The 14,345-nt window shown below is 47.3% G+C and overlaps 1 protein-coding gene across 3 annotated transcripts in view; it reads right to left on the bottom strand.

Moving 5' to 3' along the window:
- The window catches only part of ACOT7 (acyl-CoA thioesterase 7), a 99,302-nt gene that overhangs the window by 84,355 nt on the left and 602 nt on the right, over positions 1-14,345 (bottom strand). For all 3 annotated transcript variants that reach the window (XM_026659987.1, XM_026659989.1, XM_026659988.1), the window contains exon 2: positions 2,900-3,017. In XM_026659987.1, the coding sequence (XP_026515772.1) occupies positions 2,900-3,017 (118 nt within the window). The remainder of the gene's footprint in view (positions 1-2,899; positions 3,018-14,345) is intronic.

Here is a 14,345-nt window from a genome sequence, read left to right as displayed (position 1 = left end):
GTAATTCCAGACAGTGTTTCCCTTAGTTGCTGATAGGCCTCTTAAACTTGTAGTTATTGCTTTTCATAGAAGTGACTTATGGCCTCTGGTATACACAGTAGTGATCAATGCTACAAGACACTATAGGTGGGCAAAGATTGTTGAAGGATATAGTATCTATTGTATTTGAGAGTGACTAGGAACCTGTAGAGAGGATATTGTAACACAAAGATAGGCAGACTTATGACAACATCTCAGGCATGTCTCTACACAGAGACACAGCCAGGAACGTTATTCAGAACTAAAAATACGAATTTGAAGTAGATTACATGGGTTTATTGTGGTTTAAGTTAACACCCTAATTCCGTTTAGCTTTCAATTGACTCTGAACAGGGCCGCCCAGAGGATTCAGGGGGCCTGGGGCAAAGCGGGGAAGCGGACATAAAAAAAGGCGCCACCCGCTGCAGCGCTTGTACTCACCGGGCGGCGCTTCGAGTCTGCGGCGGTGGCGGGTCCTTCAGTCGCTCTGCGTCTTCAGCAGCACCGAAGGGCCCCCCGCCGCCAGGTGAACAGCCAGAGAAGGGATTCTCGGCCAGGGCTCGCAGGGCCCCTGTGGGGCCCGGGGCAAATTGCCCCACTTGCTGCCCCCCCCCCCCGGCGGCCCTGACTCTGAATGTCAATTAAGCTAAGCTGAAGGAAGTTAACCTAATGTAATTAATTTAAATCAACATAGACGTATAGAAAATAGACCACGTCACACTAGCTTGATATATTTTTCTGATGCAATTATAAGTTTGGTAGATAAGGTAATAGTGTTGATGTACCAAACTTCTGTAAGGTATTTGACTTAGTACCAGGACATTTTGATTAAAAACTACAATGATATAAAGTGAACAGGGCGCACGTTAAATGAATTAACAATTGGCTCACGGATAGGTGTTAATGTAACTGTAAATGGGGAATCATCATTGAATGGGCATGTTTCCAGTGGGGTCCCACAGGGATTGGTTCTTGGCCCTACACTACTTAACATTTGTATCCATGACCTGGAAGAAAACACAAGATCACTGATAAAGTTTGCAAATAACATAAAAATTGGGGGACTGGTAAATAATGAAGAGAACAGGTCACTGACTCAGAACGATCTGCATTGCATGGTAAACCAGGCACAAGCAAACTATGCACTTTAATACAGCTAAATGTAAATTTATACCTCTAGAGAAACAGAATGCAGGCCATACTGACAGGGTAGGGGACTCTATCCCGGGAAGCAGTGATGGAAAAAGATTTGGGGATTGTGGTGGATAATCAGCTGAACATGAGCTCCCAGTGTGATGCTGTGGCTAAAAGAACTAATGTGATCCTGGAATGCATAAACAGCGGAATCTCAAGTAGGAGTAGAGAGGTTATTTTACCTCTGTATTCAGCACTTGTCTGACCGCTGCTGGAATCCTATGTCCAGTTCTGGTGCCCACAGTTCAGGAAGGATGTTGATAAATTGGAGACCGTTTCAGAGAAGAGCCACGAGAATGATTAAAGGATTAGAAAACCTGCCCTTATATTGACAGACTCATGGAGCTCAATCTATTTAACTTAACAGAGACAGTTAAGGGATAACGTGATGTACCTACATAGGGAACAAATATTTAATGATGGGCTCTTCAATCTAGCAGAGAAAAGTCTAACAAACCACTGGTTGGAAGTTGAAGCTAGACAAATTCAGACTAGAAATAAGTTGTACATTTTTAATGATGAGTGGTTGACCACTGGAATGATTTCCCAAGGGGTCATAGCAGATTCTCCATCACTGACAGATATTATGCGAAGGACAGCAGACCACGTGCACTCTGTAACAAGTTATGGAAACATCTCTGCTAACAGCAATTTAAAAGAATAGGAATGTACTAAATCCGACAACACTGCTCAAAGATACACTACATTCCAATGGCTTATTTCCCCAACACCCACCTTTGAATAGTCCAAGTTTGAAAGGTGACAAAAGGTACCTTGAAGTCCAAGACAGCCCTTTAAAGACCTCAGAAGACAGGCCCTTTTGGAATATCAATAGAAAGATCACAGATAAGCTGCAAGTCTTGGAAGGCATCAGTCCAGTCTGGCTTTGGGCATATCAGTGCTCTGTTAAATAGAGACAGAACTTCTGTTTCCAAAGTGGGGGGAAAAGGGGAAGAGAAGAGGCTGAGTGTGAGAGAAGTACAGTGCTTCTCTCTCCAAGAAATCTCAAAGCTTGGGAGGTAACTCACTAACAGAGTGTACTCCCAGCCACTCGCAAGTTTTAGGTCTTCCGAACTACAAGGAACACAGGGCCATTCATTTTTAAATGAAATGGAAAGAGAGGAAGGAAATTGCTAGTTTCACCCCTAGCATGCCAATAGAAAGTGCTGACATCTGAAACTTCCCAGTGTTTTCCACTAGATGGCATTTCTAAAGAAAATGACACCGAGATACCCGATCAGACACCTGTCTATGTATTGTACAGAGTTAAGGGCCAGGTTCCTCACTCACATTTACTGCCTTGGGACTGATCATGCAAGAAACAGGAGCTAAGGCTGCATGACTAAGTGAAGAGAAGCCGGAAATGCAAAGGTGAAGGTTCCAACAGCAACACAGCCACAGTAAACATCCTGTACAACATCAAACACATACAAACGTCATCATTTACAGAGAACAACCACGGGAATGGAAAAGGCACACACGCTATGTGAGATGGGGACACTAACGTCGGTTGCTGCCATGATTTTCTCCCATCCTTGCAGTTCTCTTCTTGTGATTTTCAATGAAACATGGACAGACTCAACTGGGTCCCTTCCAAGTTGTTAGTAAATAACATGGGGTTGGGCATTTGACCCTGTGTCAACAGCTGCAGCGGGAATGGACATGCTCCGGCCGCAACAGTACATACCCCTGACTGGGAATTGCAATGCCGGGTGCTGATGATGGCACCTGCCTCCTCGATCATTTTCAGGATGGTCCCCCCATGGACATTCCCTGCGATGTTTGCATCATCCGGACGCATTATCCTGCAATGGATGAGGAAAGATGTAATATCTCAAACTTCAATTCTTATCCCACCCCCTTGCCTAGAGAGTTGCTGGAGAGTCAGCCAGCCTGAAGAACATCACAGCACAGCTAATCCCTTCACTTCCCGTCCAACTCCAGCCACGGTGCCCTCCCCAGCAAGAGAAGTGCAGCAAGCCAGCCCCTGAAGTGAGCACAATCTAACCGGAGACAATAGGACTGAAGGCAGCAATTCAGAATGCAGTGGATGGGGCAGGCCAACAGAGCTTCCTGTTAATTTCTCTTCCTGCTTCTTTTACAACTAATTTAGTGCTGGTGAAAGGGGCCAACATCCAGCCCTCCTCACCCCAACCCCATTTGTCAGAGGATCTTGAAGTGCTTTACAAATGGTAATTAACCAGGCATGCTCATTCAGCACAATCCCCATTTCGCAGCAGGGTTAATGAGGCCCAGGGCCCACAGGGGCCTAGCCCCATACCAGTTAGTGACAGAAGTAAGAGCACCCAGACGGCTTAACTCCCATTCCCCAATTGACCATGCTTCCTTCCCAAGAGTCAGGGGGAGTTCGTTTCTGCTTCTACATGATTCCCGACAGACTCTTCAGAGAAAGCAAGATCCCTCAAAAATAGCATCGCTAACAGGACAAGTAGCCTCCGGCAAAGCCTACAGGTCAGGTACACAGTCGTCAACAGGCCTCCCTGAAAGACCATCTGTCCACACTAGGAGCGTGGCCCAAAGACGACAATGGTCAGCAGGAACAGCCACCTCGCCCCCACCAAGTGGTGTCAAGAATGGCTTAATTGTGAGCAGAGGGGACCAAAAGCATCGTCAGCACCACGTCCTACCACGACTTGGCCTCGCCCTCCATAACAAGGCAAGGTGGGTTTTGACACAGACAGCAGAGCTCAACAGGCTGAGGGGGTCACTGCCAGCAGTGGGGAATTCTGAGAATGTGTGGCCTGTAGAAAGTCACCTATAGGTTTCACAATGACGACTCGAGTCTTTGCAGCACACAAGCAACCCCAACTTAGCTAGGTGCTTTTTCCATCACGGCTTTGAGAAAGACCATTCATTTCAAGAAAGCCACCCAGAATGCCACTACGTAACAAGAAAGCCCCACTCCTCCACATCCTCCCAGGGAGGAGAATTCCAGAAAGTGGTCAACATAATTGCCCCTGTACTCCTGCAATCCAGATGGCAACAGTGCTGTGAGGGATCACAACTGCTGTACCCATCCCTGCTAAATTTAAAACACTGCAAAGTAAAATCCATGGTAACCATATCTGTTCCCCTCCCTTACCATAACCATGGTTACCAAACCACAAAGCCATGTTAGAGACAGAGTGCCAAACACAGGGATAGTTAGGAAGTTTGACACACACACTCGGCAGATGTGATGAATCAACAATTCAACCTCGTTCCAGGCAGGAAGAGGTGTGATGGTCTCTCACCATAAGCCAGAGTGAAGTCAAATGTGGCATCCCCTGCAGAGTTATGGGTAACGGAGCAGCCTCCCCGGCTTCTTGTGCCATCACTCTTCAAACCCCAGCTGAACGCTCACCTTCGTGAGGTCTCAGACTGATCCTCTCACCAATGCTGTCTCTGCACCAGGGGCGGCAGACTCAGGGATAGAGGACGCTAGACCCCCCCCACTATGGAAATACTGTGGGGACTCCGCTCCTGCAGGCCGGAGAGGGGCAAAGGGGAGAGCAGGACCCAGAGGGGCAGGAGGAGCTGCCATAGCACCCAGGAGCGAGCCAGTGAGCAGGACCTGGAGAGGGCCCGGGAGCAGGTAGGAGCCCCTGGGATGATACTCCACCGCTGGGATCCAGCAGCCTATCAACCACATACACCCGCCACGTCTCAGTACCTCCCCTCACCCCCCTTCCTATCCCTCTGGCCCCCATTCACAGGGAGCCTCCTCCCTGACTGCTCTGGACGGTCTCACACCTGACCTGTCACCTCTCAATCTGTTTGAAAGCTCTTCAGGGCAGGTAACCCCTCCCATGGTCTGTTTTAAGGCACTACATCAGGCCATCATCTGCACAGCAGATCAGCTTTTAAAGACCCTGAAAAACTAAAGCTGTACCAAGCACCACTAGCAACTCCAGCATCTCATTCACTGATCGGACTTCTGCATGACGAAGCAGACGTAAGCTGCGATAGCCAGTTCCAGGCAGCATTATCTGGACGTACTATGTAAAACACAGCAGTTATTTCTCTTTTTAACAGCTGCATAGCTGGCAGCTTTTTTATTATTAGTTGTTATTATTATAAAAAATGGTTTCCAAAAAAGGTTCTGTTAAAAGAAAACTAATCCACTTGACTAATTGTAGATTACTGGGTTGATGGGCTTAGGAGGTAGGGGATTATTCCAGGGCATGGCTGGGTTAGGCCTCAGGTGCAGAAGTCAATTCAAGATGCAGTTACTTCTCTGCAATTTGGGTCATATGTACTGGAAAGACAGAACCTTAGAGGGATGGACCATTGGACCAATCCGATCTGTTGCAAACACTTCCTATATTCATAGGAATTAGCATAACGTAATAACAGAACAAACCCACTAGCACAATATTTGCTACTAGAGCAGCAGCTGGTGTGGGGCACTGCTAAGTCATAAAGAATTGAAATAAAGTGCAGAAGACTTCCAAACCCACAGCAATTGCATTCTACAATTCCAGCTGGATTTCAGTGCAGGCCGTCTCTTATAAAGAGCTGTCCCCTTTGAGGCGGAGAGCAGGATGAATAACTGATTTTTTTTTTAATTTACTGTCAGTTCCAAAAAATTCAGGTCAAGCCAAGTTCAGATCTTTTGGGAATTTTCAGCACATCAAAAACAATCAATTCTGGGTCGAATGAAACAAGCTGACTGATCCGAAACATTTTGTTTCCAGGTATTTTTAAAGGACTAGATTCACAAAACAGGCGGTGGTGGTGCCTGGCATGTAACCTTTAGCCCAGTGGTTCGGGCACTCACCTGGGGTGTGGAAGACCCAAGTCCAAAGCACCAGGCTATCGTGCCCCTCACTAGTCCAATGACTAATTCAAGTATTTTATATGAAGCCCCCTCCCCACCCAGAATGCCCAATAGCCTGGTGGTCAGAGCGCTCACCGACGGGGGGGGGGGGGTGAGGGGAGGGGAAACTCCATTCAAATCCCTGTTGCAGAGGGGGATTCAAACCTGGGGGAGTGCCCTATGCCCTGGGCTAAAGGTTGTCAAAAGGGCACCACCACCTTGTCCTCTGGCTGTGGTGGGGATGGAAACCAAGTCCCCTTGTGAATCTAGTTCCCCCTCCCAACTATTTGGGAAATGTGTCAAATTCACAAATACCTCCAGGTCAACCAAAACTGTTTTACTGGGGGGTCAATAATCTTAGTCTGAAAAAACCTGCCCAGCTCTTGTGAGCACATGGAACAACCCCCTCCCTCCGCACACACACCCGAGTATAGATTTATATGCAGCCTGACAGTCTAATCTGCTACAGCCACATGGCCTAGAGACAAGGCTGCTGCAGACAACTTCCTCCTCGAGATCAGCTAGAGCTAGACTAGTCCCGACTGCTTTCACTAGTTTCTATCGTCCTTGCCTAGGAGACTCGCACATTGTAGTTTTCACTCATACTTCCAGTTACTAGGCAGCATTCAGACAAACACACACCGTATACAAGAGAAGCATAAAGGTCCCATACCCAATAAGCTGATAGGCCATCCTTGTGTGGAACAGACCGAGCCTTTGAGTCTGTGTGTAACTCCCCAGAGTCAGACCGGGGACCAGGCTTGGAGTTACACTCATTCATTATTTGCATCACACACCACAGCTCGTGATGTCATTTCTGCTGCTCCAGCTCAGCCACAAATACCAAATTAAGAGCCTAGTGGCTTCCTATGTTGCTCAATCAGAAAGAAGAAGATGGGTCCTTAGCCAATCAGAATGACTAGTTTAAAACTAGCTGTGATGGAAATCCTTAGGTTATAAATAATTACAAAAGAGAGTCACTCCCCAAAGCTGCTACATCCCGTAGGAGAGCCTGTCCCTACTAGACTCCAAGCAGCTGGCTGCAGTGCTGAACACGTTGCCTTCCCAGGAAATGCAAACAAGGGCCTGACAGGAGTTTGCCAGGAGTCCTCCTACGCATTTCCCAGGGCCACCTCCACTTCGCACCTGAAGTTTAGTCGAAGCCTTGCTACATTTGCCTCTGGGACTGCATTGATGGATGAACAGAAATCATTGCCTGTTTGTGTCCAGTCAGCTAGCTCTGCCCTCAGCCGGCAGATCCAGGGAGGGGGGGCGTGAAGGCTGCAGGGCTACACAGTTCACATTGGGTCCTCAGCACCAGAGATCCATGTGCACAGAGCACTGGCTTCCTCCATTCTAGGAGTTATGCCCCCACTCCGGGCTATTCCTCCTACAGCAGTGGATACTGCCCCAAGACAGCAACCCATCCCAGTTCTCAACATTAAAGGGGTGCAGGGAGAGGATGGAGGGACTGGATCAACAACATTAATGTTCTTTAAAGGCTGCACAGAGTGCAGAGACTCGTAGAAGGGACCTGGATTCCTCACATCCTCCGTTTGGTTTGAAGTCCAAGCACAGCCCTGCCAGAGCAGACCATTGGCCCAACTAGTTTAGTATTGGCCACTGCCGGGGCAAGGAACGAGACAGACACACATATGGCACCACGTCAGTTGGACTATTCTGCAAGTTCCTCCCCGGCCTTGTGGTGAGGCACTTCTGCCCAGAAGCACTAAATGACAAGTCCCCACAAAAGAATTCACCTCTCTTAGACTGGGCCTGATCCCTGCATGGATCCTGCCACTCCCACTGATGATGCAGATGTCCAGCCCCCCACAGGATCAGACCCTCGTAGACAGAGGAAGAGCAATGAGGAAAGAACCGTTTTCCTTTTCCTAGCTTGCGGTCACTCAGCAAGAGGAACAATCTGTTGTGTTCAGCCACTAGTGAGCTTCCTTAAACCAGGGGTAGGGAACCTACAGCTCATTTTCATTCAGCCCGCAGGCCACACACGTTCAACTCACCTGCCGGGGAGTGCTGGCTCATCCCACCATCTCAGCATCCCCCCCGCCCCACCCCGGGGCAGGTAAGTTGAACATGTGCGGCCCGCCACTGATTTTTTCAGTGGGTCAATGGCCCAATACAAAAAAGGTTCCCCACCCTTGCCTTAAACTCACCCAACAGTTCCAAGTAATAGGTGACAAGTTTGGAAGCGAAGTTTATATGGGCGTGGAAGTAAGAGATAGGCTTTTCACAGAGGCTACATGAAATGATTTATTTCCCTCTGCATCAGACTAACTGACCAAAAAAAAAAAAAAAAAAATTTGTTCGTGCAAAGGTACTGCCTAGCTAGAGACACCAGCCTTGCTAGAGCAGGCGAAGTGATGACCAGTTTAAGGGCTGCATGTCAAACATTTCCTCTTTCCTATCATTTTCTAGCTGGAGGAATAGCACTCCACCCCACACCTTTACAGTGGAAACAAAGCCGGGGCTACACCTAACACGTAGGTGACCCTAACTACTTTGCTCATGGTGTGAGACATTCACACCCCTGATGTCTACACTACAAGTGCTACAGTGGAAGAATTCTCCATCATCCCAGCTACTGCCACGTGAGGGGTGGATTTACCAAAGTGACAGGAAAAACCCCTTTCGTCGCTGCAGCAAGGGTCTACATTACAGTACGACAGCAGCATAGCTCCAGAGCCATCACTGCACCACTTCTAGTGTGGACATGCACCAGTCTTCAAGTCCTCTTACATAAGGAATGAGCTAGAGTCCAGTGGAACACAGTACCACGTGCAGCTCGAGCTCCTTAGTGAGTCCTGTCTGCAGACTCTTCTCAGCTCTTCCCCCGGGTCATGGGTTTAACCAAAAAGCTAAAGAACTCCAGGCTTTGCGAGAGCCCGAGGTATGCCTGAGACGGCAAATGAGTCATTCTGCCTGGATGCAGCTATGCTGAGAAAGTCACTGGATTACACAGCACTTCTCATTTGTTAATCTGTACCTCTCGCGTGACCCAATAATTTCAGACTGGCTGCCCTGGATACCTGCAGTATCAGAGTTCAGAAGTCAGCAGGGTGGAGTAGAGCAGTAGAACTGCTTGTAAATACCTCAAGAGTCCCCATTTCACGAGACACGCTCTAGCAAGTCTAGCATGAGACCACAGGAAATTATCCCCTAATCTCACTAGTTAGAGTCCCTACCTGGCACAGCATCCTTGTCACAGGCAGTGACCCCTACTGCTAAATGCAATGGGAAAAACAAAGCATCACACATAATCCCACCTCCCTCACCCACCTTGGGGAGAGGCCTGCCGATCTGATAGACCAAGTATTGAATTAGCTAGCTGGAAGTCTGAGGGAAGCTGCCGGCAGCTCACTTTCTCCATCCCAGTTGTTCCAATCCTGCTCCTCAACCATTTCATATCCATGAATAAAGCTGTACAAACAACTGTACAACTACGCTAACCAGTTACAATCTGCCATAGTCCAAAACTACAATTGCCATTTGAGAGCCATCAAAAACAGAAATGTAGTGTTACATTTTACATTTAGTAAGGCAAAAGACCAGACCAACCTATAGCGTTGGCTACATTAAAGCAGTCTGTACATTTCAGAAACTTAATCCACTTGTCACCTTTTCTCTGCAGCTTTACCAGGCAACCCCAAAGGGAGCTCTCGCCTCAGCAAGCTGCTGTAGGCATCTCAGACAAGACCTTCAGTATCTCAATGAAAACTAGGTAACATCTCCCACTCACCTTTTGGGATTCATGTTAATATGCAGAAGTTTCACTCCTTTCTGAAGGGTACGTATGGATAGCTGTACCCGCAGCATTCTTGCATTAGATCAGTGACCGATTTCAGCATAGGAAATGCACGCAAATGAAGTCCTAGAGAATTCTGTGGTTGAGCAGAGCCCCTATCTGCTTATAAGTTATCACATGAAATTGTGTATAGAACATTCCAAGTCCTCCATGCAGACTATGTATTTAGAGATGAATATGTTCTGCTCTAGTCACAGCTTGACAATACATGTCCTGGGAAGAGGGATTCCTCTGAAGCTAGACAAGAGAACTTAAAGCAGCAACTAAAAATATTTTACATATTTATAGCAGGGGAGAGGGAGCTTTCACCATCTATTTCCTCAGGTGGGGGAGCAGAGAGGGTATTTAGACAAATGCTTTTAACTTAGAATTATTTGTAACAATTTTCTTTAGACTACATAGAGAGATTGTCCCCCTCCATATCACTGCACTCTGGAAGATAAGCGTCCATCATTCCGGGGGAGGGGGGAGCAAAGATCCTTGGGAGCCAGAAGACTCTTCCAGAGTTTAACAATGCGTAGATCCGTAAGTTGCAGGCATGTGGGGTGTATTTTTTCGTGAAAAAGCTATTCACAAGTTTTCACTCCAATGTAGTGTTAGATGGTTTTACACACTGGATTGAGAATTCTTAGTTATAGCCCAGTAAGCCACACCCCCTTGTTTTCACAAGCATCGGATCAAACGATGGATCATTGCGCAGTGTTTTATAAAACAAACAAGTTAAACCAAAGTCTCATTTACACCGATGAGCCAATAATGCAGATTCCATTAGTCACTGGACTTTAAGACACTGCTTTTAACTTCCACTCTGCTTTGTACTGGCTGATCTCTTGAGTAGGACTGAAAACATTTTGTGCTTCTGTAAATAACTATCAGTTTATCATCGAAGCAGCCAGTGCCAAGAGGTGCAGGTTCCTTTCCTCCTCGTGTATCTGTTCTGTACAGTCACCTCTGCTGTCCAGGACGTGGCACAGCCCGTTAGAGGTGCTAGAGGGCTCTGTATGCGAGTCCTGAGGCGCTGGAAACATCGACAAATGCGATGAAGGGTTTGTGCCACTGCACCAGTGGCCCTTGCTGTCACAAAAGGGAGTGGCCATGTATAAAGCATCACAGGCTGCAGCGCAGGACGTGTACTTATCTCCCTCCAGTGGGGATGGATCAGCAACCTTTCAAAAGAGCAGTGCATCAGTCGGCCTATAAATGCTAGGCAGTGTCTGTCAGGGGCGTAGCCACCCAGACCTGAGCAGGGGTGCAGTGCTGTCGCAGCAGCCCGGAGTGTCACTCGGGCACCTGAGATGCAGGACGGAGCTCTGCGCCCGCCCTTCAGAAAGCTACGCTCCAGCAGCTCTGCCTTGCCATTGTCTGAGCCACCCCGTGCATGTGCCCAGCTCGGCAGGGGACGCCCTGTGTCTGCGGGCACCAGGACTAGGAACAGGGTGTGGCAGCAGGGGATAGATAGAGAGATAGGTAGGTCTCTCTCTCTCTCTAGAGAGAGAGATACACCTATCTCATAGAACTGGAAGGGACCCTGAAAGGTCATCGAGTCCAGCCCCCTCCCTTCACTAGCAGGACCAAGTACTTATTTTTGCCCCAGATCCCTAAGTGGCCCCCTCAAAGATTGAACTCACAACCCTGGGTTTAGCAGGCCAATGCTCAAACCACTGAGCTATCCCTCCCCCCTAGGGGAGAAGATGAGCTAGCAGTCTGTCATTGCCCAGCCACCCGAAAGTTGGGGTCCCCCCAAATTTCCATTCCTAGCTACACCACTATTTTTCACCCTTGGGGCACCTTATTAAAAATAGGGGGAAGTTTGTTGAAATAAAAGATAACCTAGAATCAAAACTACTTACCAAGCAAGACCAGCAGCAGCATGTGATTTGTTCCGGTCTAGGGCACAAAGATCACTTGTTGGACCATCCTGGATAGACAGGACACTAGTATCCAGTACTGCAGCTAAAAAATTAGCTCAGCCCGTTTCCCCAGTGATACCTGCCAGGAAGCAACCTCCCTCCACATGCAGAGCAAAATCAGAATCTTATTTGTGGTGACTACATTTAAGCCAACTGCCCTAGCAGCATCTACACCATTTCTGAGGACTACACTCTGAACCACTACAGCTCACGGCACCGCCGCCCTTTTCAACACGAGATGAAGGTCTGGCCCTGGCCTTTTAACATAAATGCTATTCATAGTGTGGCCATCCACATAAGCAAACCTGGAGGACACTTGAAGCAGAGATGGAAAGCCAGTCTCCTACTATCAATCCTCACAAACCCCATCCGCACTCCTAGCAGGCCCTCTACTTTACCACCCTCATTTCCACCTGGCCTCCATCAGCTACTGCCATCGCACACACACATCCAGTATGTCTCTTATTCCAACGTAAGATGCCCACCAAACCTTCAGCAATTCCACTGAGATTTGTAATAGAGACTAGCATGGTTCGGCATGAGAGGGCATTAATCCAAGAAAAGCTTCTCCACCCTCCCTACTTCCGAGAGCTATTGACATGCTACCAGTAGAGATTCGACACAAAGTTCAACACATGCACCTGAAGCATGGAGTCCAACATGCAGAGAACGTGCCAGCAGCTTAGTGGCTGCAAAAGTTACACTAGAAGTTTATTCACCTCCAATTCTCCCTGTGCCACATTGTCAATACCTGCAAGGAACGGGAAAGTGGCAATGTACCTGCTGCACTGAGATAATGCTGAACTCCACCCATCCTGATCAGTTTCACCCTCACTTCCCCAGCTATGTTTGATCTGAAAACAAACTTATGAAAATACTTTATACCAGGGATTCTTTATACCAGCAGGTGCAGTTCTAAAGATCTCAGCCAACTTCACTATCTATACTCCCCAGGGTTCCCTTTCACTTGCATGACAAACCTCACGGTCATTCACATCCACTTTAATCAGTGAATTATTGGCCCATCCAGTTAATAGCAAAGTTCACTTATAACCAGTACTGTTCTCCTAGTTACTTGCCCATCAGATGCCCTGGCTTCCTTCAATTGCATCAGCACTATATTGCTTAGGTTTTGTCAGCAGTTGGGGCAGGGAGCGTCAGTCATTTCCCCAGCTCCTGGGAGCAGTTCTCAGTACATGACAGCCATCCCAATCCTAACCATTGGCATCTTGCTTCAGTTGTGCAATAGGCCAAGGGTAAATAGGAATTAATGAAAGGATGCCAGGTCAGATCGGGCTCCCTGTAACAGGGAGAACGTGTTTGGGGTTTTTTGTTTGTTTGTTTTTAAAAGATCTTCCCTTAAAAACAAGAAGAACAATACACAAATGTTGCAGTTTAACAGTTATCTCGATTATTCTACCAGGGCAGTGCAATGGCTCCACTTCCAGATCATGGAATGAGAGAGCCCGGACAAGTTCCCTTCACCACTGTTGCACTAAGAAGAAACCTTGCAAGAGCAAGAAGGGGGCAACGTCATGGAGCATGCTGAACTGGGTCAGTCTTTAGCGAGAAGCAAGTTCTATTGATCATGGTGGGCATGTCTTTTGCTTTAAATCTACCCCAGCACTCCCCACCTCCCCATCATAAAGGACGCTCAAGAAAGCCTCTTGGCAGGAACACCTGTAGCCACTGCCACAAAATAAACAGATCCACACAGTCCTGTTCACAAGGGAATGGAGAGAAGAAGCCAGGTCTAGGACACCAAGATCAGCTACCGGAGCATCCGGGCGAGGTAGCATTGTTTTTACTATAAACGGATGCCACTTAGTTGCCTGGCATTTAGATACCAAGACAAGAGGCATTTAAATCAAAGCTCATCAAGAATGTTTATTTGCTTTTACCTTAGTCACCCTCAGACTCCTGCAGAGACCACTTCAGGAACACAGCCGCAAACCAATGCCTAAGGGTAGGCCACAGTATGGCAGTGTTACAGCTACAGAAAAAAAACCATGCTCCAAACTGGATCATCAACATCAACATGTACCAAATGGGATACAACTGTAAACACACACAGTGAGACCATCTTACACAAAATGCATTTCCCTGAAGTACTACAGTCATGCAACTTCATCAAGACTTTACAACTGCAAGGAAATAGCTAGCAGTCTATCTTGATACATTATAGAGAACAGGGCCTACTGAGAACTCTGTGCCCCCAATCCCTGTAGGAGAAATGTTATGCATCTAAGATCAGGTATTTATTATTATCTAAAACTCAAAACCTTGCTAGGTGCTTTACAAACATTGAGAATAGGGTTACAAACATGGATTTGTTTAGCTAGACCTCTTAACAGCACAAGGAGATGAAATCCAATGAGTCAGCATAATTTGAGAGTGGATTACAGCAAACTGTACCAGGGAGTTTCTCAACTGAATCCTGATCATAAGTGCATTTAGATAAAGGCCCCTGAAGAATAAGTGGATTACTATACCCCCAAAGGATGCTGAAACCTCTCACAGCCTGTTTTTAAAACCTAATTATTCCCATGTGCACATTACTAAAGATGCCAGGAGACAGAAG

Source organism: Terrapene carolina, unplaced genomic scaffold (assembly GCF_002925995.2).
Source record: "Terrapene carolina triunguis isolate 2854851 unplaced genomic scaffold, T_m_triunguis-2.0 Scaffold714, whole genome shotgun sequence".
Taxonomy (NCBI): Eukaryota; Metazoa; Chordata; order Testudines; family Emydidae; genus Terrapene; species Terrapene triunguis.
The sequence above is the reverse complement of the archived record's forward strand: the minus strand, read 5'-3'. Positions and strand labels throughout refer to the sequence as shown.